General features: G+C 39.3%; 1 protein-coding gene across 2 annotated transcripts in view; it reads right to left on the reverse strand.

Moving 5' to 3' along the window:
* SDK1 (sidekick cell adhesion molecule 1) overlaps positions 1-25,770 on the reverse strand; it is a 382,650-nt gene that overhangs the window by 184,385 nt on the left and 172,495 nt on the right. For both annotated transcript variants that reach the window (XM_074553325.1, XM_074553324.1), the window contains exon 5: positions 18,601-18,734. In XM_074553325.1, the coding sequence (XP_074409426.1) occupies positions 18,601-18,734 (134 nt within the window). The remainder of the gene's footprint in view (positions 1-18,600; positions 18,735-25,770) is intronic.

A 25,770-nucleotide genomic window follows, 5' to 3' on the forward strand; every position in this document is an offset into this window, starting at 1 on the left:
AAGAGAATCTTTAAAATAAATCTACTTCCTTTCATAGCAGCCCATAAATACTTCTCTATATAATGCTTTGGATATACCTGGCTATACACAAGGGACTCTAAAAGCGTTGGAAGATAATTTATTAATTTTATTTTTAAATCCAGCCATCTGGAGCTACAAACACATTTAGTGAATTATATAATAAGACCAATATCTAACAAAATCCTCCCAAGCCTGCCCAGAGAACTCCATCATCCGAAAACCCAACTCATTCTTAATCCTAAAGCTGTCATATTCTGTTGGTCCCAATTTTTGCAAAAACCCATGTTGAATAGCTTTTATTTCTGCTTTTAATTCGTAACCAACCAATATATTTTACATTGAAAAATATCTGCTGTAATCCAATAAAGAACAAAATAAATAAAATCTTGTTTTGGAGATGAGGAAACAAAAAGGAGGAAGGGAACCTGCCAGAGACACTTTGTTATGCCTCACCTCAAACCTTCTCAGAAACGCCTCTGGCCTCAACATCTTCGCATGCACAAATGCAGAGTGAGGTTTTTTTAACAATTATGGAGTACCCAGGTATCCAAGGTGGTATAAAACAGATAATTCCTGCTCACTGTCTGACCAAGTATGAAAATGAATGCCAAGATGAGAAGACAGCATTTTACCAACAGATTTGTACAGAGGGAGTTCTCACAGTTCTAAGGAAGTTTGATCCATTTTAGAATACAGTTTGTCACCTGTGTGTTTTTGAAGCCAAAAATCTGAACCAACTGGAAATGAAAGATTTAAAATGTGGTTTTTAACATTTGTTGATTAAAGAAAGGATTTGACTTTGCAAGGAAAGTACGATGAGAGCATTGGTCTCCAGTTGATCCCCAGAATCTGGGGGAGCTGACAGAAAGGTATCAGGATAATTCCAGGGTTCTCTCAAAGCCTGAGTTAATAAAGACAGGGTCACTTCCAAATGTCACCATCTCTTTATTCAACAAGCACCACTGGAGTTCTAAGATAAAAACACCCAGCTCAAAGGTTCTGCAAGTTGATATTATCACTACCAGGAAAATCACTTTGGAGCTTAACAAGTAATGAAACACCTTTCAAAAGCAACTTAAGAAGAGGGGAGGCAATAGCAGGGAAAACAACCTTGTTCCTGGGCAAGAGGCTGTTTTCAATAAATAAAACAAACGGCAGAACAAACCCTATTGCACAGAGAATGACCTTTCAGCAAGTCTAACCTCAGTTCAGTGGAAAGGAAATTAAAGTCTCTGGTACTGATGCAGGCATAGTCAAGAGCATCTTGTGCTGGCAGCAAGAATTCCTGTTGCTGCTTTACTTCTGACCTTTTGCATCCAGTAGGAGCAGAAAGGAGAGAGAAGGGAGCCCATCTGGATTTCCTGTAGACAAGATGTCCGCTCACATACATCATGACCCAGCTGGTAAATAAAGAAACCTTGGCAAGTGGTGGTAAGCAAAAACGTGTCCTGCTGATCGGATTTCTCCAGGAGTGGCAGCAGCTCTGAATAAAGTTCCCATTCTCAATAATCTGCTCATTGTCTCTGGGGGAAATCAGATTTAACATTTATTTGCCCTTTGGATACCAGAGGAGCAGACTGACTGCAGACTGTCCTTTTCCCCAAGCCATCACTGAAGTGGCCTTTCAAAGCTGGCTTCTCTAAGGAACTTTCATCTCTTTCAATGACATTTCTCTGAAATGCTGCCTGTCCATTAACACAGCACTGGAAGCTGGCCCTGGCAGAAGATCCCTCCTTCCCACCAGTTCTCTGTCTGCTGCAATTTACTCCCTCCCTTCCTTCCTTCAGCTGTGTGCTCTGGACAATTCTTCATCTCCTTCCACACCTCAGCTTGTGTGAAACACCACTACAGCCGCCCTCAGACAGATCCCTTCCATCAGTAATTTCTGAATCCTTGGAGAAATGGTAGTAATGAAGGGGTGGTGGATCTTTTGGAATGTTTTCAAAATAGCTGTGACCAGTAAGAGCTCCAGGTTAATGACCCAAAGGAACCCCCAATGGATACATCCCTGAACTCATTTTTTAGGAATAAGATTCCTCAGCTCCTGTATTTCCTATATTAAGAAGTGGCATGGAAAAATGCTAGAATAACATGAACTCCCTTCTTCACAGAAGAATTCATCTCAAATGTTTTTCCCAAAGGTGCAACACCTAACAGGAACTCTGGATGACACTAAATAAGAATGTTACTGCAGCCAAAGCACAGCCAACTCTCTTCTCATGGTAAATGCACAATACCTTCACAATTGTCCCAGATACTTTTGGCAAACCCATGGCAACACCCAGGCTGCTGAGTGGTCTGAGAACAAAGCACATCTGCACTGTGCCTCCAAACCAGGTGACAGTCTGGAACTCACTCAGTTCATCCAGAACATCAAGAAATTCTTCCCTGGGAGGGTGCCCAGAGCAGCTGTGGCTGCCCCTGGATCCCTGGAAGTGTCCAAGGCCAGACTGGCTGGGGCTTGGAGCAACCTGGGACAGTGCAAGGGTCTCTGCCCATGGCAGGGGCTGGAACTGGATAATCTTTAAGGCCCTTTGTAACCCAAACCATTCTGTGATTCTTTGATGAGGCAGCTTTATCTCTTGCTGCTTAAATAAAGTTCATTTTTCTTAACATGACAGTTTTAATCTCATTCAACTGAAAATTCTGTTCAACAGTATTTAATAAACCCAGTACTACCCAGAGACACATATACTACACAGAAATGATACCATTTATAGGAGTAAGTTATATGGCACATTTTTCAAAGTCAGTGATTGGTGACAGGCTTGCTTACTGCTCATTAATAAAAAATAAAGGCATTGCTCCTGCTGGATACTACTAAGGTTTCTTGTTTACTTTTCCTTCCAATTACTGTAATTGACCTATAACTCACTGGAGTTCTGGGCATTTATTCTAAACTTTGCACAGAATGCAGCAACAATCCTTCAGCATGGCAGCTAAATATGTCAGGATTAACATTCTGCTAAATATTCCAAGAGAAATTACACCAGTGTTGTAAGCTGGGGTTTTATGAGAGGTTTTATGCAATTTGTGGATTCTGATCACATCTGGGGCAATATTAAAGGGCAAGTAAAGGTCTATCACAGATCTGTGTTTATCCCTCTGCTAAAGCAAAAATAAAAATCCGACCAAATCTCAAAGTCTGGTTTGGGAAAGAATTATGTAATAATTTGCTCTATTTCCTTAAGTTTGTTTCATTTGATGTCAAGCAAAACACCAATAACATAAAGTAACTCTGCTGGGTACAACCACAGGGTAACGAGACCCTTTGATCACTCAGGGATGCTCTTCCACATCCCTGCTTTTCTCAAAGTCTGTTCTCATATGGGAACTTTAACATCAATTCCTGCCTTCTAGAAAGATTTCTTTTTTTTGATCACCAGATATAAGGACCCCCTGAGATGTGCTTAGACAAGTGATTGTAGATGAGACTGTTTTGAAAATCCAAACTAATTTTAAGCACAGGGAGCAAAAATCCTCTCAGCACAAGGACTCGCAGGGTGCACCACGCAGCTGTTGGGCAACAGCCTCCAGAGCTCCACAGCCAGAACTTGTCTGACAGCTGTGGATTACAAACCTCTTCCAAAACTGGCCTAGCAAATATCTACATTGCACCCTGCAACCCCTTGGTAATTTAGTAGCTGCCTCAAATTGTTTTTCAAAGCAGATTTTTCCCTTTGCATAGCGATGGAATAAACACAAACTCTTCTAATTCAGTAATCAGGACAGATAATTACATCCTCTTAATTGTTTTCTTTTTCCAGCTTAGGTTCATGTTGATGGGAGATGGTAAAATTAGTCCACGAGCCATCTGAAGTTTGCCACTTGCTGATTAAAGCCTTAATTGATTCAGAATGTTTTACAAATCAATCTCTGAATTACTTCGGGATCATGGTGGCATATTGTAAAAAGGAATTCAAACGCACACACACTCCCCTTGTGAATGAGAATCACATTCCCATAAATCCTTAACTGCATAAACAACTTGGTTATGTTGCTTCAAAATTCACTCTTTGAAAAATTCAGGGGAAAACGGCAAAATGAGAATTGCTTAAAATACAACCTGCTGTGACTTACAGAGGATTCTTATTTCTTCCTAAGCTTACTTGGCAATTTTTGAATGGATTGCAGTGATACAATCTTGAGGGGGGGAAAAAGTGTAAAGCATAGAACTGCCCCATCTTCTGCAAACTCATTAAACTGTGATCTACAACCCAGCGCATTCCAGGCCAGATGTGTTTTTCTGATTCACTCCTTCCCTCAATCAGAATCCACAATTTTCACTGAGATTCCATATTCCCTATCATTCAGTTCTGGTGAGCTTTGCACATTTCCAGAGACTGCAACCCAGGATTTCCTTCTGAAACAGAGATTTTAAAGTTCTCCTGGTGATCAAGGACGAAAAGCAGAGATATCTGACATTGTTCTTAAGGGCTCATGAAAAGGAACAGCTCTGCCTGTAAGGAGAAGCCTCTCCCTTCCCAGTGCTGAATTTGCAGAGGTCAGAGTGAGCATTAGACAACTTTGATGTCTCTCTTCCCCCAGAATGGATCACTCAGTTCAGCTCACCTTTGTCTCAGTCTAACCACAGGCTCACTGCACTTGAGGACATGGAGACCACTTAAAGCACACCACAGTGCCTTTAAAAACAGAAAAAGAGGAACTTCTGTCCTATATTTCAAGGGCTGACAGATTTCACAAACATCCTATTTTTTTTATAACACAACCTGTGTATAAAACTGTGTTCCCCCAATAGCTGGAATGAGGTGGATTACAGAGGTGTTCCAGCATTTTTCCAGGGATCATTTCCTCTGGAGCAGAAGGGTGAGCAGCACAGACAAGGTTGGTGTTTGCTGTCTGCACTCATGGAGAGAACTTCCTACAGATCACACACCTTGATGCCTCACCATAAAGGTTAAATTTACTTTGGAAAATTCTTATTCAAAGATGCAACTGACAAACTGCTATGCCATAAATATTACTCAGGTAATTCATATTCACTTCTGATAAATATTTAAAGAACACAACTCAGTTAAGGATAAGGATTTATGACAAACACACCACCTCCAGCATTAACACACAAATGAGGTTCACGCTCCCCATTCTGCTGCTGTGCTGTGCCATGAAGCATCTGTAAATGTGGTATTAAGGTACTAAAAAGTCATCAAAGTTGTTTGTGACACTGTGAAGTGGAAGTGAAATCAAGTACCTGAGTCACACAAACCAAGGATGGACTCGTTAAAACTCAGTCTTTTAAAAATTGCAGTAAAGTCTTGTCAGCTGACTTCATAAAGCTCCACTTGAAACGCACAGAAAATAGCTTTATTGCTTTAAAAGTAGAAAATATATAGTTCTGAAAAGAAACTGCCTTAAAGAACCAGTGTGTGCAAAGGCTGCAGGAAAACAGCTTGGTCATTATTCACAGTAAACTCATAACTTGTAGGTTTTAAGTCTCACAACTCGGAAATATTTTGACAAAATTAAAAACACCTCCTCTTGTATGTGCAGTGAAAGAATGAACCAAGAAAAACACCATCTACCTGCATCTGCTAGCCATAAACTCGAGATAAACAGTGTTACTTCATCCTCTCCCAGCTGCTGCAGCCTCATGCTGCCACACTAATTAGAGGTCTGTCACTTCTTCCATTACAAACACCCTCTGAAAGCATTTCTAACAACCTTGTAAAAAAAGATTTATCTGTGAATTTTAACAATTCCACTGCTTTCTCCACCTTTAAATCATAAAAAAAAGCCTGCCTCAATAGCCCAGCTGACTGCAGTGACACTGTTACAAGCCATAACAAAAATGCACAACACCCTGGACTTGTTTGCTCAAAATGAATTCTGCATTATGCTCAGACACTCAGCAGTCACTACCACGTCCTAAAAGATCTGCCAGATGCCATATTTTACCCCATTAGCCTCTGAGGTGCAAATCCCCCTGTTCTGCAGAGGACACCCAGAGCTGTCAGGCACAATTTAATCAGAGTCTTCCTCTCCCCACCTCCCCTAGATCGGGGCTGTGTTTGCTGATGATGCCATGGCCCACAGAGCTACTTTTAAAAGCACCCCAGGCCCTCCAAGTTAGAACACAACACATCAATCCCATGAAAGAAATGATCAGTATCCTCCCCCAAAAGCAAGTGGCAATTGTTAATCCAAACTCTGTTAGGATGCTTTCAATATTAAGCAGTCCGGACCCATTTGCTGCGCTTACATTTTGTACACAACACTTCTCGAGTTACAATTTAGAGAAAAGCTAAATTTAAATGTCATCTTGAGGGTGGGAAAACATAATATTGCCTTAGTCTAATTCATTGCTTCTTTCAGTAAAAAAAAATCCTTCTCTTTTTAAATTGCCCATAGCATCTTGGGCATTGGCTATTTACTTGTCTTTCCACAGTTAAAGGGAAATGCTGAACAGCTGCTTAAACCTCCTCTCCCTTAAAAAATACACCTGTTGCACTGACAAGCAATCCACCAAGTAATCAAGCTGAACAATTTTTAGAAAAGCTTTAAAAATATTTGCATGGTATAAAAATTTTTTAAAATACTGGCAAGGTACAGATATTTGCCACAGAGGTCACAGAGCAGTTCCTAAGCTAACAACTGTGTTAGTGTAGGGGAATGAGCAGAATTCTCTATCAAATTTACCAAGGGAATGCTCACAAGTGAAAGAATATTCATTTTTATATGAAGAATCAATATGCAACAAAACCACTGACATTACAATGACCACAAAATTAAGGTAAGCAGAAATATTGTCTGAAGGGGAAAGCTTTCCTCAAATGATTAAACAAATGATCCCTGTTGCACCAAAGATAATAAATAATAATTAATTGCAAAGCACATTTCTATAAATCTTCAGAATCAATCCCATGATGTTTTACAGTTTAAGAGCAGATTAGATAGGTCAGCATGATGTTGGAGATCAATACAATAACAATATGTTGAAGTATAAGCAACCATACCAAATTCTATCTGAAAGTGTGAAATTGGTCCAAAAGTGATGAGCCCATAATCACAATATTCACAAGAAAAACAGCCCTCAGGCCCAAGTTCACAGGCCATTTAGACCTAGTGAAATCACTCTGTACTTATATTAAAATTAAGTCAGCGGGGCTCAAAATGAAGATATTTATTTTTCAGTTTTCTTTATCTGTTTGCATCTGATGTTCCCAGTTTAAATCATGGAACAAAATGAACTTTAGATTTTCCAGCTAAAAACCAACTCTCATATAACCTTTGCTTTGCGAGATGAAGATCACCAAATGAAATTAAGTCACTTTACAGTATTTCTTGGCCTTGCTCCAAGGCAACATGGCAGAGAAACATTTGTCACAATCACTTCCAATTGGGAAAGAACAGGAAAAGTTCCTGTTAATGACACAGCACTGCCTGGCACAGGGGACTCTGCAGAGCCACCTCTGCTCAGTGACAACAGCCACAGACCTGGGGTACAGCTCTGGATAAAACAGGAGTGAGATGCACTGAGTTCTCTGCACAGGGGAATTCACAGCCTAAAAAGGGAGTTATTTAGTTCCACCTGCTTTGACACAATGCACCCACTTGAATTATCTTGCTTGCTGGGGATTTTTAGGTTGGTTGGATGGACTGGGGGGGTTGGATGAGCATGGCACGCCTGCAAGAGCCTCTTTTCATGCCATTATCCTCAGCATATTCACTTCTTGCTTTCATGGGCCTTTTTAGCTAGCTTTTACTGACTTGATTTAATATTCATAATCACCTTGAAAAGGCCATCTGCAATTTAATCACTCACTACCAATTACTTTCTTTAATAGCTCTGACAGTATCACTCACAGATACCTGATAAATCCACAAGGATGGCTGAAGGCAGCACAGGCTTTGCAGTTACTTCCCCAGCATTTGCAGAAGGTACAACACTGCTGGCTTTTTAAGCCTCTACCAAGTCTTTACTAAGTCAGGTTTATGAGCAGATCAAAATGCAGCCACACGGAGTGAAAAAGCAAAATTTTCTTTTATCCCTCCTTAGTGAGGAAGAAACGAGCAGGCAATAAAAAAGAACCACCAGACACAACTATTCTGCTTTTCTTTCTTTATCCAACACATCTTCCACTGCAGTGTTTTCCCTACACACAAACAGCAGAAGCTACTTCATCCTCAGTTTGTAGAGATATTTAACAGCAAACATGGCTGGACAAAATTTAGTAACAATTTTGCACAAATAGGGCCTTGGAGACCAGGACATTGTGCACATTTTCCTGATTGCTGTGCTCCATCTTTATCACAGAGAGCTTGCAGTCTTTAAAGACATGCTATTTAACAATGATGTTCTCCAGTATTAGAGGAGCTGTAACTTTGCTCACACATTGCATTGCTGGAATGATTTATCCACCCTCAAAAATAATCCATAATCCCAAAGCCTGCCTTTTTAAGGGCTTAAAAGCGTAGACAAAAGTCTGCGCATGAAAAGAAAACAGTGTTTCCATCACTTTACTATAAAGTCTGTAGGGGAAAAAAAAAAAAAAATCAAAATTTGGATTGCTCCAATGTCTAAACCACTCCCCAGCTGCACACAACAATGTGTGAAACTGAGCAGGACAAAACCAAAGGATAACAAACATCCTGGCTGGGCAATTTACAGCTCCCAGGGTACAGCCAAGGGGACAGGAAATCAATGCAGCTTTTACATACATCAGGTGAAGCAACCCAGGTTATGGCCAGGTCTGAGTTTCCCTTCCTATTACAAATGGGGTAGGAAGGACCAATTATTCTAAATTACTTTAAAATTCATAGCCAGTCCTTACTAAAATCTAAAAAGAATATTTATAGCTGTATGGGTGACCTTGAATACTACCTGTCCTGACTCTCCAATGCTTGGGTTGCAGTTATAATCACTATTTTTCCATTTTTTCCATGGCCAGGCTGTTGTCTGCATTCCCACAATTACTTGGACAAATCACGTCTCTCTGGCAGAAGGATGAGACAGACATCCAAGGCTTTTCCATTCTTATTCAATTTTCCTGTTTTATGATGTATATTGAGAAGAAATTAAAAACATCTTTAATATGAAGAGCTTCAAAAATGATAACCCCTCAAGCAACCATATGTCTGTGAAAGCTGGAGATGAAAATTAGCTTTTGTGAAGATGCTGGGAGGGCAGCTCTGCCACGCAGACCTTTGGCATGTGCAGAGATCTTTAGGATTTATTTAGGCTTTTCAGTAACTCAGTGCAGAACATACTCTACTAAACATCTGTTTTAACCATATTTACAATTCCTTATCTATTTTGTTTAGAAGAGATTTCAAGTTTGCCTCACTCAACAGTTTAAAGAATGCTATCAAGTAGTTCCTAAATAAAGTATTTCTTTTCCAAATTGAAGAGTCCTTCTACAACTAAAAAAAAAAACATCAAAACACCCAATGTGCTACAAATTCATCTCTTTCATAAGAAAATACTTGTCACTGTTTTCCTAAACAAGAGCTTGGCATCTCTGCACTCTCACTCACAGATCAGCCAGGACAACTTTTCTCACAGCAGACTAGGAAAAAGCTCTCACAACCATAGATCAGAGAATCATTGATTATCTGAGTTGAAAGAGATCCACAAGGATCATCAAAGCCCAAATTTTGGATGTTTTCCTTTAAATGAGGTTGTTTGTTTTGCCTTAAAATAGCACATTTCAGCTCAAGCTCGCTTCAGTAAGTTACAGGTTTTTAGTTTCTTAGTAAAAAGCACCTTCAAAAGGGTTGGCCGACTTAAAATAAATGAAAATTATATTTTAAATACACCTCACTGTGTAAAGATTGGAATCAAAGCAAAATACTTCAAGTCAGCTCATTGGAATAATCCAGGAGTTTGGCAGAGCAGAAGGAGACTTACAAGAAACCAGGAGTTAATGTTCAAACGGGGTAAATTGATACACCAGTCTCCAGTAGCTGCTCCTCCTAAAGCTTCAGCATTATGATCCTTACAGAAACTGAAATGCAAAGCCCTCTACAAATGCCTACAAATCACTGAGCTTCTGGCTGCTCTGGGAGTTTTTAGGCAGTGCAGTTGGATCTGGGGTGTACAGGATAAAAAGATAAATAGTTCCAGAAAAAGATTGTTTGCCAGACTGACAGGCCCAGGAAGCTGCTAACACTGAATGTTGTTTGACTTAAATCTGCTCCATTTTATGATTTCTATTACTGTTATTATATTATTCATCTAGATGCTCGTTTTTATGGCGTTATCAGTAGGTATTAAAAAGCTTTTGCAAGATCCCACAGTAGTGCTTAAACTTACAAGCATGGACAGGAGCTACTACTCTCATGCCAACAATTAGAACTAATCATGAGCACAAAGTACTTACATGAGAGTGAGAAAATTAGTTCACTTATCACTGCACTGAAATGAAAAAGAGAAACTAAATAGAAATATGTTCTCGATAGAATGTGGTTAAATTGGAATTGGATTATACTATCAATTTTACCATTTCTGCCCATGAAAGATGATTCAATCTCCAGTAACCAACATCATCTTTTTATGTCTGATCAAAACAATGTTTATTTTAACAGCTCCCTTTCATGTTATTTCACTCTGAAGTATTAGTACAAGATTGATTGAAGAAAAACACAGATCAAAAATGATACTTTCTTTGTAAATTCTACAGTATTATTTAAAACCACTGTAGGTGGACCAATGAGATTGAAAAGTCTGTCTGTTGAACCAGCAATACTTTTCTGTCTAGAAAAGTTTCCTGGCATTTCTCTTCTGCCGATCTTCCAACAAATCATCGCAGTTTGTTCAAGATGGCATTTTCCTGGATGGCATGTATAATTGATGGGTGTCACATTTTATAAAATGATTGCAAGGTAAATTCAATTTTCCCTTTTCCTTGTTTGTGTCCTCTAAGAATCCCTTATCTCCACATATCAATTACCAAGCAGTGACAGAGATAGGATACAAATCACTCCGATGAATGTAATAGCAAAAGTGATTAGAGATAGGGAGAGATTAATTGCATGTGTCAGATATAAATAAAGGGTTTAGGAGACAACCCAGGATTTGGAGCCTGTGTTTGTGTGTGCATTCCAGATCTCTCTCAGACACAGTAACCCCTCTAACCTCATAAACAGACAAGCATAACAAGAAGCCATGTTAAAATAATAAGTTTGATTATAGAAACCTCAGCATTTGCTGTTTCTTCAGAACAACATGCATAATGTATGTGCATCTGCTGAGGGACAGACTCAGCTCGGGTGCAGTTCTGTGGTTTCACCAGCCCGTGAGGAGTCCCCATAACAACAGGGTTGTTCTGCTGCACTTGGGAGGAAAGGAAATAACTATTCTTCCCATAAACCATGCATTTAAAGCTTCATTACATTTGTTGATGCAATATGATGAAAATTAAGTGCCAGATATTTGAATAGGTTTTATGCTGATTTAGGCTGTTTCAGCTCTCTTTAATAGGAAGACTGAAATAATCTTACAGAAAGTTCACTTTATCATCTTTCCATGACAAAAACTACCAGCAGAGGAGACCCTGCTTGCCTGGGGCAGAGGCTGCAGCAGATGCATCATGAGTGGCACTAAGTTTTATCAAAAATAGTCCAGAGGAAGATGAAACTGGAGACCAACCAATATTTCTGCTATTTATCAGGAAGAGGGCTGATAGCATATTTGGAAAAACTAAGGAAAAAAAATCTTGAGCTGCCACAGAGGTTTCTTGGCTCACCTTTATTATTCCTGCAGTTTAGCAATCTATCATTTTAAGCACAGCTTTTCTTCTCTATCTCTGCAGTTAAAAGTGAGCAAAGTTTTCCTTTAAGGAGAAGAAAGGTAGAGAATTATGGAAGAGATCTGGCTGAGGCTTTACAAAAACCTAACAATGAAATTTGGAGTCCAAGAAGGCTGATAAATCCTGAACATCATTTGTTACTTCTTTGTAATGCATATAAAATCAGTCTACACTGCAGTACAGTGTCACTTTTTGCAGTAGATAATAGGGTAAAGCACTGAGAATATCTGCCTCCACTGAAACTGCCAGCTCTGGATAAAGCTTAAACTAACATTTGTTCCAATATATCAAACCCAAATCTTCAACACTAACTCAATTTAGTCCTTTTTCTTACAGTTATTATTGTTATTAAAATGTGTTTGACTTAAATACATAACCATGCATTTGAGATGTGTGTAAATTGCACTCTATTCTCAAAGTAAGGAAAAAGATCCCCATTTCAATGTATGTCCTTGAATACAGAGCAACAATAGAAGAAAAAGCCCTTTGACAGTATTTGACCAGGGTACTAAAGATGGCTTTTACACAGAATGTGTCCTTAGGGTTGAGGTTAGACCCCAAACACTTCCACAGACCCCTTCAAACTAACATTTGAGGCTTGTTTAGTGTCAATCAAATGTCTCAAAGCCAAAGGCTCATATTTACTCATGGAACCCCACCATAATATCCTTCCTGGAAATCCTACTGGACAAAGAGAGCAAAACCTGTGTGGAAATGAGGAAGAAATGTGATCCTTTCAATGAGCCACTTTAAACCAGTTCCCAGAGGGCTGAGCTTTGCTCTGTTGGACTTCCCCAGTATTTGGGAAATCAGGTACAGTCACGGCACAGAACTGCAGTTTCTTCTTATCTCATATTCCTTCTTTTTCCCCCCACCAAAATAACACCAAAATGTAAAATAAGCATCATACAACCACTGAATTCACCTCCACAGCACTGACCCAGAGAGGGTAAAAGAAGTCAATTCTCTTGGCATGAACTAAAACCAGTCTGACAAGTCTATAGAGCTTGTGTGAATTTGACATCAGAATAGAAATATCTGTTCCCTGCGTGTGCCAGCCCATTCCTTTTTTCCTTTTCCCTGCCTACACCTGAAAGCTGGGACTGGCTATGAAAAATTCATGCCTTTTGTGCTTCAAACATACCCATGAAGGATCCTCAGCATCTGCTGACTCAAAGGAACCCTGATGGTTAATATGGAAAATCATGTTAGTGAAATGCTCTCTTTCCAGGGAGGAAAATGTCTGCTCAGAATCTTCAGAAAACTTATCTTCTTACCACACCTGACAGAAGGATGTCAAGAGGAACATCCTCTCAAACACAGCGACAGGTAATGGGGCATTCCCCCCCCACCTCTTTCTTTCCTGACAACATAAAGAATATTTCATTCTTACAGACACTAAAAGTGACCTAAATGTCCTGTGCAATCAGAAGAGCCTTCTTTTATAGGAGAAAACCAAACAAACAAGAGCTTTGAGGTAAATTCAGTCCCTGTGAGCCGGAAATGGGACTTCTGCCTTCTGTAAAGTTTATGTCTTGATACATTAAGTTGAAGAACAAAACAGGGTCTCTTTAGCCTCGTGCCAACGTCTGCCATAACAGAATAAAATTCTTCTGGTTCCAAGTGGAAGTTGGGCAGGACAACATCACACCCTCATACTTTAAATTAATTGCAATGCAACCAAGCCAGGAGTTTAATTTTCAGTCCCCAACTTTTTTCTGTCCCTACTACTTTTTTTTAAGCATTGCCAGTGCCCAAGGGAAAAATTTATCTTCGTTAAATGATAATTGGTTTTATTATCTTTGACTCTTCAGAAATGCTGGCTGGCAAGGTTTTAAAAATTTTCATCAATCTTGTTTTCTGTTTTCACAAAGCCTGCATCAGAAAATGACATCAGGCTGCAGAACACTCTGTATCTCTTGGTGTTACCAACAGGTCTGGGGACTATCTAATTTACTAATAAATCTATTGGAGCGACATGCATCTCAATATTTCACAGCTTAACAAGGAGGTGCAGGAGCAGGGCCCAGAATTGCAGTTCCGGACGATTAGCGCCGCAAAACCAATTGAAGCAGGACCATCTAAACTGTCACAACAGCTTACACACACCCACCTCCTGCAAGCCAGCATTTAAATCATTTACTGAGGCCCACATTTTTCATAAAATGCTTCAGCTGGACTCAGAAAAAGCCAAGCACTCCGTTAAAAGTTTCCAGCATTAGGCCAGTGGTGCTGACATAAAGTGTTGTGCTGAAGTCAATAATGGAAATATCTCACCAGGGCTTTGCCAATTTCTTCCCAAGTGGCTCCAGAACCTGGCCATGGTGTCACATCATAAAGTGGAAGGACATGGACTGAGTGCCCTGCAGGGAATAGCTCAGCCAGCTCCTCACAGCAATAAAAAGCTCCCCATTAATCTTTCTTTTTCCCCCCCCTTCTAATAAACCCACTTAAACTCTTGACTTACATACTAAAATCCCTCATGGTTTCATTAAGAAGCTCTAAATGGCCTTGCTACCCTTTACCCTCAAAAAAACCTTCATGCAGAAGTGGTACAGCCAACAGCAAACTACCATGTACTGATTTCTTTTGTTTGGGTATTTCTGGAGGTTTTTGGTTTGTGAGGTTTTTTATCATTACTTTTGATTTTTTTTTTTTTTTGTTTGGTTGGATTTTGTTTGCTTGTTTTTTAAGTTCCATACTAAAACCAGAAGAATTGTGATGCAGAGATATTTAGCTGTTACACTGAGAATGGCCCTCAAGGAAGTGAGGGTTTTATGATGGCCTTACTTGAACAAACACTTCAATCTTTAGGTGCCCTGCCAACACTTGTAAGATCAAAGAATGTCACTTTATGCCCTGACAAGTCACAATCCTTAGGAACAGACCTGACCATCTGTGCTGCAGAGAATGTCTGGCTGTGGGAGAAGAGGCAAATGAAAGAAAAAGCCTAAAGAATTAAGGATCCATTTACAATGCCATCATCAAACCCTATTGCTCAATAGATGGAAACAGGAATAAAACATTTAGGATTTTCCAACTGTTGTTATTGAAGGGCAGCATTTACATCCCAAAAGTTTGTACCAGCCCAGAGACAGATTAATTCTCACACCATTCCAATCAAGTTAGGAAGTTCCAGCAACAGAGTTAATACTGCAATCCTCCCAAGCAGCAATAGTGAATTCTCAACAAGGAGTAAGTGAGTAATGTGAGTTAAAACCCAAAGCCAGTGTTGTTACTATTTCCACTGCCAAACTCTTGACTTTCAGACTTTCCGATTTTCCAAGCCAAAATTTTGTGTTATTTACATGAAAGCTCTGACATATGGTTTAAAAAGAGAGGGAAAAAAAGTGGCAAGATTTTCATTAGTGTAGTACACAGTTCAACTCATTTTTAGACATTTTAAATTTAGGTCTAATTTATGACACCTCACACTAATTTCAGATGTGACGTTATTCCCAATATGCTGCCTGTTGGGCATAATTTTTATTTCCCCAGAGCCTGTCACCTCAGAGATGATCTAATTCCCCTGAAATCAGTACAAATGAGTCCACTTGAAAGAAACATCCATGGTTTTCAGGCAGAGCTGGGTGGACCTCACCCTGTGTCACATTCAGACACATGGGTTTAGGGCAGGCATGTGGAACATGGGTGTTCAGCCAAGCTGGGGACTCAGCTGTGAAGGAAAAACACTGCTCAATATTTGGATTCTCTCACTGAGTGACCAGATCTACCGGGAAATAAATCTTTGTGCCTTTGCACCAGGAGTGTGTAAGGACTGGGTGATGGGGAGTGTATCTGAAACTCCCAAATGTCCCAAAAAAACCTGGCATTCCCCTAAGCCCTGGCACTCTGCTGCCTTCATTTCCCATGTGTGGTCAACCTCAGAACACGGAGAACAGCAAATCCAAGCACAGCCAAAGCAACCCTGAGAAGCCTGCAGGCTTTCTGTGGGAGCTGCTTCCCAACTTCCCCCGTGTTTGCAATCAGGGGCGATGGGTGGGTGTGAGACTTCACAGTGTTGGACTCAGTGAGCTGCAGTTTAGACTGACAAGAAACAACGTGTCTTTACTATTAATACTCAGAGTCCCACTGGAGAAATCAATGTGATTGGGGCTTTTAGACTGTTTTTGAAACATGCTCAACATCCACTAATCTTTTTATACCACGTGTATCAAATACAGTTATTAATTGAAGGGCAGTTCAGTGTATTTTCCAGGTGATGCTCAAGCTCCATTTACCTTCAGCCACAATTCAAGAGAGACTTTAATCTGCAATATGAGGCCCTGTAACTCATCCTCTGCTCAGCTCAGAGCCAGACCTTTCTCCTGCTGTCATTCTTGTACTTTGGAGCAGAACAGGACAGCTTACAGCTTCCTCAGCTGTTAGAATGATTCTGCAAATATGCTTTTCTTACAGGCTGAAGCAAATCTGACACTGGTCTCCTTCAAGGAATAATGAGCTGTGCATATCTAACACTGTTCTCAGAGAATGGCTGCCCTGGGAATTATCTATGGGGTTTTTTCCTCCTGCCCTCAAAAATCATGGCAGTGTGTATGCTGAGTCATGCAGCAAGGTTGTACTCAATAATTAATATATAATCTACTTGCATAGAGATTGGCTATTCTGCTTTACTTGGGGTTTATTGGATTTTGATTAAAATGTTTTTAAATTTTATACATGTCCTAATGAAAAGTTACAAGTGTCATCACTCCTAACATCCCATAAGATTCAAATGGTGACAAGTCAGTGCAGTATATTCCTCATCTGTGTTACCTTTAACAATCTGTTTCCAACCTCTTGCTTGAATTCTTTATTACTCTTCCAAAATATGTCATTTTTCTGCAACCATTTTCTGCATATTGCTTCAGGACTGTATTTTTGCCTGATTACTTGCTGTTACCAGACCAAAAATGTTTATTCATTTCTATGTAATGTAGCACATAAGTTTCCTCCCCAGATCAAAGTTCAGAACAACCACATTAATCCAATTTTCTTTACAGACTCCAATGCCTTACAGCCAGTGCCTTCCTTCAGCACACACACACACAGCTTTAATAACCCAGGATATCAAGGTGTCAATTTGAAAACCTCATTGGCTGACATTAATTCTAAAAGCAAATTCATTTCTGCCTTTCCATCTTGTCTCATCCTTCATTTTCTTTTATCCATTTCATCTTTCCTATTTGCCACATTCCAGGCAGACTTTGCATTCATGGTATCAAGCCTGTGAGCATTTTGGAGTGTTTTCTTTTCCATATGCCCATATTACCTTCTGCTTTGCATAGCACTTGTTATGCATGCACGATCACAGACTATTTCTAGCATTAATTAAGACATGAAATTAAAGTGGGAAGTATGCTATTGGTCACATAATACAAACAACACAAATTTGCTTTAAAAATGAAATTACTAAAGTGTTAGCAAACCTCTTCATACTGTCAGAAATAATAATGTTTACAATCTACGTGCCACAGAACAGCCAGAATTCACAAGTGGATTTGGAATATTATTTCCACTTCAGAAAGATACACATGAAACCCCTGAGCAGTTCATTTAGCTGAGATACTTGTCTGGAAGAAGACAGAGGTTTGTGTCTCCTGCTGCCTGCCAAGCCATGCAGCTGCTGCCCACAGTGACCCCAGCCCATGACCAGGGCTCCCCATGATTGTCCAAGAACAGCTTTCCTTGAAATCCAATCAGGAATTTTAGCAGAAAAATGACATTTTCTTAGAAATTGAATGTTTCACAGGATCATGTTTCAGATGAACTTCTGACAGACACAAGCACTGTTCCAAAAGCAGTTTCCCAGATTTCCTGCCCAGAAACCCAGACTCCCAAGATTTGCTATTGTAAGGAAATGAGCCAACAAAGATTATCCAAAATCTCATGGTACCCAAGATCATGAGATCTGGGCCATGTCAATGTCATTGATCTAGAGAGGAGTCCTGCATCATCTAGAAGCCCAAATGATAAGGGCTGTCACTGTCATCAGTGATTTACTCCATCACCTCTTCCCTGGCTCTACAAGGAAAACAAGGAACCTCCCCATTCCCACAGCACTCTCTCTCTTCTCACTGCTACATAAATAATCCCTTTATCAAGTGCCTCATCCAAGGATTCAACCCATTTCACATGTTTAGAATATTAATTTTTTATGCAAACAGGTTAACTGGATGTTTTACAAGAGCTTGCATGTGCACATTTCTGCTGAATGTGCACCTTGGCACACTCAGTGTGCAGCCATCTCCCTGACCCCAGTGCTCTGCTGCTTTTCCCTCTGCTCTGCTGCAGAACCCAATCATGGAATATCTCTGGAGTGGTGGTGTTAATACAACCCATGTAATGTAAAATAATAAGTAATTACAATGAAATGCATGTTCCCTGGGACTCTGTGATAACTCCAGGTAAAAATAATGCCATAAACTGGGAATAGATTCATAAATAAATTTGCACTCAGAGGGATGACTTGTTTACTTAGGCACAATGGAAAACAACACATTATAAACACCTGCATTAAAAAGAAATTATAACCACAACTTCACAATAAACAGTGAGGGATATCATCATGTACCTGCCTTGCACAAAGCAAACCACCAGACAAAGGGCTCTGAGGGTGAATGGTGGAGGGCATCTCCTCTCTTAGGTCCCTCTCTTGCACAAGGAGTTCAGAGTGCTCCAAACCAAACAGGAAACACTGACCTCCTTAAAGGTCCAATCCTTTATTAGCAAGGCTGTTTTTATTCATTGCCTTTGTGAGTTCTGCCTCATCCCCAGTGTGCCACACATGCCCCACACTTTGGGTACTCACGGGTCACACTGAGGTGAATGAAGGGACTCGTCTTGTTCTCCCCGTTCTTCTCGTTGACTGCCTGGACATAGTAACCTCCTGCATCCATCAGTGACACCCCCAGGATCACCAGCTGGTTCTCCAGAGTGATGGCTCTGTTTAGGAAAGAGAAAAATCACACTGAAACCAGAGGAATGTTATCCACACAACACCTCAGACCTGACAGCCTAATATGATATTCACTGGTCATATAAATCAAGATGTTGCAGAATGAAAACCAGCCCCACTTGAAACACACAGGAAATAAAGAGCTCAGATGCCTCTAGGCCTTTTCTCTATTTAGATCATGTAAGATGTTTATGGTGACACACAGAAAAAGCTTCAATGTGTGAAACAGGGGCAGTTTAAATAGCAGTAAGAAGTTATGCAAGAATCAACAAATGACACCGGTGACTGCCAGGCTGCATCTTTGTGGGGTCACAACAATCCTGGCAATCATCAGGATGCTGCAAAGCCCGATTTATTGAAAACATTCTCAACAAGTGAAAGGCAGCCTATTAAAGAGTGACACTCAAGCAATAACACACAGTTCACTGAAATAAGAAAGTAAAAACCAAAGCTAGCAGAGCCTCCAAAGGTAAACTTTCTGCATTTATGGCATCACTGGTTATCAGCTCATCACAGACCAGACCATGGGCTGTCACAGAGAGGATCTGTGTGGACAGGGAGGGCTTTCCTTTCATCCACAGCAGGTAGGACAGCACTCTCCTGAAGGAGTCAATAAACGCCATTGTCTAAGACAAGTCTGTTCCTAGAGCTGCTGCATAACAAAGGTTTCTGTGGACTCCCTCACAGGCAGCTTTACACACTTGGCTACTTCACTTTTCACATGGATTAGATGGCCTTTTCTTGGCTATAAAGGATTAACCTAGAGGAAACATGTAAATATTCAAGGGTTTGAGGAACAGGACACAGGAAGCTCAAAAAGCAGAAAGATAAAGAAAATGTAAAGTTGCAGGGAGAGCCTGTGGAGCCAGGAGCTCATCTATTGCAGCCTGGGACAGGGACAGGCTTGGAAATCAGAGCGTAAGGCTGGGAGGAAGAAACTCCCTCCACTTCTAATACTTGATGAGAAGCCATGCTGAGTTCAGCTGTGCTATTAGATATAGCACTGAGCATGAGGTGAAACAACTTATAAAATTATTATACTGGAAGAAACAAATTCACACATCAATAGGCTCAAAAAGAATCAGCACTGAGTCAAAGCATTTGTGCACTAATCAGTCAATAATAAACACCCCTGCTTTCCATCCTCCTGTTTTGCCATGGGGTGGTTACCCTTAGTAATAAACAGCTATTTTGCTCCGAAAAAACTCAAGTAACAGTGGAAATCACACACTGCTAGTGCAGCAAACTGGTTTTTATACATAGGGAGAGCATTACAAATTACAGAGAGAACATGGCTGTGTTCAAAGCCAGGCACTTAATTCATAACACTTCAGTTTCCTGATGTGGATACAAAGAAACCTGAACTTCTGTAAAGCTGTCATGGAATCAGAGAACTACTTAGGCTGGAAGAAATCTTTAGGATCAGGGAGTCCAGCCCTGCCAAGGCCACCACTGAACCATGTCCCAGGTGCCACATCCACACAGCTTTTAAATCCCACCAGGGATGGGGACCCCACCACTGCCCTGGGCAGCTGTGCCAGGGCCTGAGAATCCTTTTGGTGAAGAAGTTGTCCTTTATTCCAACCTAAGTTTTTTCTGGTGCAAATTTAGGCTGCTTCTTGTCCCTGTCAGGGACAAGAAGGTCCCACCTGAGCCTCCTTTTCTCCAGGCTGAGCCCCCCCCAGCTGCTGCTCAAACTTCTGCTCCAGACAATAATTGCAAAAAACTGCTGAAAAATGAAGCTAAATGTTCAGCTCTGAAATCAGTCATCACACATCACCTAAAGATCCTGTTTGTAACATCTTCCTCGGCGACTTTTACGGTAACAACTACCAAAAAAAAAATCGCAGTACTTTTTTTTTTTAATTCAATGACACTATTAGTTTAATTGATTTAGAAAATTAATCAAAGAAACTGATAGATTTACAGAGTGAGGATATAAAATACAATTAATAGGACATTTGATACAGCAAATAAAGATAAAATTCCAGTGCAGTGCTAATAATTGAATATTACAAGACAATTACACTCGCACTCATTTCTACTTTAATTCTAAAGAGAGCAGCATTAGAAAGACTTTTTGAAAATACTGAAATACATTTCAGACTGCTTTGATTCCAGGTAAAACTGCACCCAAAGTTTTAAAGGTGATCCTCAAATACTGCTGAGCTGGACACAGTTACTATCTGCATTCAATTGGCTGAAAGTTTTGACACTTAACCCATTAAGCTCATTATGTAATAATCAAGAGAAAAGGAAATGAAAATGCATTTATGCAGAAATTGTTTAAAATGAAGTGGGTCTGTTTCATTTTGATACACAAATTTTTACTGGAGTGTGAGCAAAATGTAACATTTGCAAGTGAAAAGTAAATTTTAGAAAGTAATCTACATAAGCATAAAAGTTTGATATTAATTTGAATAGGAAAAAAAAAGAAGATAATGCAACTCCAGAAGGCAGCTCTTAGGGGTCATCAATTACATGGTCAAAGTTAAATTAAAACTCCACAAATGAGTTATTGATATCTTAATAGTTCTGTGAAAAATGGAATGTCCTGAGTTCATTAAGTGAAGGCAGGTACAGAGCCAGGAGCCTCCCAGAGTCTGGGAATTTTATTTACATCACACATGAGCCCCTGTGCATCAGGAAAATCAATTAGTCACATTTTAAGGACTCATTAATTCCAATGTTTCTAAACCATCCAAAGCTCCAGGCCCCAGCCCTTACCAGGGCTGCAGCCACTCACTGCACAACAGCTGCACAGAGCATCCAAAAATTGGCTTAACATGTTTTCTTGGGTTTATTGTTTGTTTTCATTGTCTGATATAACTTTTAAATTCTGACAGCACCACTGTGATGTTCCAAGGAAAATCTGATTCCTGGGTGCTCAGTTTAGCAGCACAGTTGATGAAGATGACTGCAGCAGATGGACTGGACCTGTCAGTAATTCATACCCAGTGCAGAACTCATGAAAAATATAAATATTGCTTTTTTAAAGCAGTATCAAACTTAACTCTATCTAACATTTTTGAGACAGGAGCAAGCAGCAAGCAAACTAAGCAGACTGATCCTCTGGGATTTCTTAAGCTAGGAAAGGAGCATTTTAAAGCACACTTATTAACAGAAGAATTTTTTGCATTTCTCTGGAGCCCAGCAGGAGCCTGCAGGGAACGCAGCAGGCAGGGCTGGCAGTGGGAGGTGGTTGGGATGGTGGATCCAAGGTTGTCATGCCCAAAAACGTCTCAGTGGCACCTTCACCACAGGAGCTGGGGCTGAACCAGCTGATCTCAAACAAAGGCAAGGGCAGATGACAAACTGTGTTTAAGGAATGCTGTTTAATCAAAAGTCATGGACTGAGGGGATGGGAAAAGGCAGCAGTGATGGACACAAATCATTGTACAGCCCATTATTCCAAACACCAGAATACAGAACAGCACCTTCTGAGGTTTCACTCCCACTCTCTGCAGTCAGAACTGAGCATGTGGATCTCTGGTCTAAAGTAAAGCATCCTGCCCATGGCACAGGGAATTGATCATCTTCATGGTCCCTTCCAACCCAAACCATTCTATGACTCTGTGCACTCTGGAATTTTTAATTGCACCTTTTCAAGTTGTCCAAATACTATAAACTCTGTTGTAAATAATCTCTAAGCTTGATCTAGAGCTTATGGGAATTCTTTGGTGAATATCAATGGGACATGAATGAGATTTTTACAAGTAAAGATAATGTTTCAAAGGGGATGCCATTCTTACAGCCTTTAAGAGAAAGGTTTTGGAGTTAATGCTGCAAATGAATCCTTCAGTACCTCAAATAGGTGGATTTAGATTTATTATGTTTTCTATGGGGAAATACCAAAATCTACTCTACAAGTGGATAATTCCCCAAAGTTAGATATTTGTTATGTTATTAGTCTACCAGATTACACAAAAAGTAGATAATGCTGGGTTATAAAAACATAAAATGAAAATCAGAGTAACCTGATTAGGCTCTCTCTCAGAAGGTACCATCTGCTTCTGAGCCAGCGTGCAATATTTTAGTACAAAGACTTTCATAAAGCCTCTTTTCCAATATTACCTCCAGCTAACACGATTATTAATCCCTCTATACCAGATATTTTTTACCAGAGAGCTTCTGTTCCCCTTTCAAAAACTTCTGTCCACACTGCACAGCAAGGCCCCATCTCCCCAAGCCCCAGACACCATGGCATATCAGTGATGCTGCCAGAAAAGGGAGAGATTGTGGAGTAATAACAAAATAATTACTGCAAAACTTCCCCCATGGGTTTCCCCTCCTGGAAGAGCAGGGATCTGCTGTAGTTACACTCACAGCTGTTCCAGGGGATCTCCGTGCGTGCACAGCTTAACCCATCCAGCATTTCACCATCCTCATGGCTCCCGGTGCTGAGAGGGAATTATTAATTAAAATTATTTAAATACACATCTCTCACAAACAGCCTGTGTTTCTCAGGACTCAATCACAGAGAAAAGTATTTGTGTTTGTGCTACAGAGCAGCATCTCCACAGGGACAGAGCACCAGGAGCTGTGACTGCATGGCAGTTTCCTGGGATATTATTCAGGTTCCATGTACATTGTTACTGCAAATCAGCCATCTATTAATAAAAATTTTATACTTCCACATGCACTGGATATTAAATAAAGATGCACTGAATTTAGAATCAGGGCAGCTCATCTGTTGCTTTTCTAGCTATGTCAGGGCACAACACATGTTTCTAGGAAGTGATTGGGATTTCTAGTCATGGAAACATCCCAAGGTTGCACAAGAAGAACCAAGACAGTCCTAATGACCAGGCAGAGGACAAACACTACCCTGAAATGAAGGACAACCAGCTATTGAATGGTTTAGCAGATGCATTTCCAGGAGGAATGGAGATAAACAGCAGAGTTTCCACATTCTAGAATTGATTTCCCTGTTCTCTGGTTTTGGGGCTTGCAGGGCCTTGGTTTAACAAGGCTGCAGACAACACTCCCTGTGCTTCAACAACACCTTACACTAAATCTGTAAAGCAGCTGGAAGGCTGGAAAGGAAGTGGATGGAAAACTGCACTTGACAAACCATCAGTGATCCACGACCTGACTGGAAAGTGAGAGCAGGTACAAACCCACAGGGTCTGTCTGTGGCCTGGCTTAATATTTTCATTGGTGTTTGTTGACTGAATATAGATTTCACTTACTAAATCTGCTGATAAAGTCCCAAAGACTCTGAAAGACAGAATCAGAATTACAAATGCAGGAGATCTGCTCAAGTCTCCACTGACTGAGAGGTTTGCAGTTCAGTGCACAAGCTCCAAACCTTGTATTTGAGAAAGAATAAGTGACTGAGCAACGGCAAACCTCACAAGGGGGTGTGCAAACAGCAGTATCACTGGGAAATCTAAGAAATAACCCTGTTTCTCACCCAGCACAGCCTCCACTCAGCCCTGGCTGTTGGATTTAAATGTGTGGGTAAGTCAGGAAGAATTCAAGCAGCACTCAAACACTGTCACAACAATCCACTCTTCTCCTCTCTCATCCATGTGACCAAAAAAAAAAAAGCAAAACAAAAAAAAAAGCAAAACAAAAAAAAAAGCAAAACAAAAAAAAAAGCAAAACAAAAAAAAAAGGCAAAACAAAAAAAAAGGCAAAACAAAAAAAAAGGCAAAACAAAAAAAAAGGCAAAACAAAAAAAAGGCAAAACAAAAAAAAGGCAAAACAAAAAAAAGGCAAAACAAAAAAAAGGCAAAACAAAAAAAAGGCAAAACAAAAAAAAGGCAAAACAAAAAAAAGGCAAAACAAAAAAAAGGCAAAACAAAAAAAAGGCAAAACAAAAAAAAGGCAAAACAAAAAAAAGGCAAAACAAAAAAAAGGCAAAACAAAAAAAAGGCAAAACAAAAAAAAGGCAAAACAAAAAAAAGGCAAAACAAAAAAAAGGCAAAACAAAAAAAAGGCAAAACAAAAAAAAGGCAAAACAAAAAAAAGGCAAAACAAAAAAAAGGCAAAACAAAAAAAAGGCAAAACAAAAAAAAGGCAAAACAAAAAAAAGGCAAAACAAAAAAAAGGCAAAACAAAAAAAAGGCAAAACAAAAAAAAGGCAAAACAAAAAAAAGGCAAAACAAAAAAAAGGCAAAACAAAAAAAAGGCAAAACAAAAAAAAGGCAAAACAAAAAAAAGGCAAAACAAAAAAAAGGCAAAACAAAAAAAAGGCAAAACAAAAAAAAGGCAAAACAAAAAAAAGGCAAAACAAAAAAAAGGCAAAACAAAAAAAAGGCAAAACAAAAAAAAGGCAAAACAAAAAAAAGGCAAAACAAAAAAAAGGCAAAACAAAAAAAAGGCAAAACAAAAAAAAGGCAAAACAAAAAAAAGGCAAAACAAAAAAAAGGCAAAACAAAAAAAAGGCAAAACAAAAAAAAGGCAAAACAAAAAAAAGGCAAAACAAAAAAAAGGCAAAACAAAAAAAAGGCAAAACAAAAAAAAGGCAAAACAAAAAAAAGGCAAAACAAAAAAAAGGCAAAACAAAAAAAAGGCAAAACAAAAAAAAGGCAAAACAAAAAAAGGCAAAACAAAAAAAAGGCAAAACAAAAAAAAAGCAAAACAAAAAAAAGCAAAACAAAAAAAAAGCAAAACAAAAAAAAGCAAAACAAAAAAAAAAAGCAAAACAAAAAAAAAAGCAAAACAAAAAAAAGCAAAACAAAAAAAAGCAAAACAAAAAAAAGCAAAACAAAAAAAAGCAAAACAAAAAAAAGCAAAACAAAAAAAAGCAAAACAAAAAAAAGCAAAACAAAAAAAAGCAAAACAAAAAAAAGCAAAACAAAAAAAAGCAAAACAAAAAAAAAGCAAAACAAAAAAAAAGCAAAACAAAAAAAAGCAAAACAAAAAAAAAGCAAAACAAAAAAAAAAGCAAAACAAAAAAAAGCAAAACAAAAAAAAGCAAAACAAAAAAAAAGCAAAACAAAAAAAAAGCAAAACAAAAAAAAAGCAAAACAAAAAAAAAGCAAAACAAAAAAAAAGCAAAACAAAAAAAAAGCA

The sequence above is a fragment of the Zonotrichia albicollis genome, chromosome 16 (assembly GCF_047830755.1).
Source record: "Zonotrichia albicollis isolate bZonAlb1 chromosome 16, bZonAlb1.hap1, whole genome shotgun sequence".
Classification (NCBI taxonomy): domain Eukaryota; kingdom Metazoa; phylum Chordata; class Aves; order Passeriformes; family Passerellidae; genus Zonotrichia; species Zonotrichia albicollis.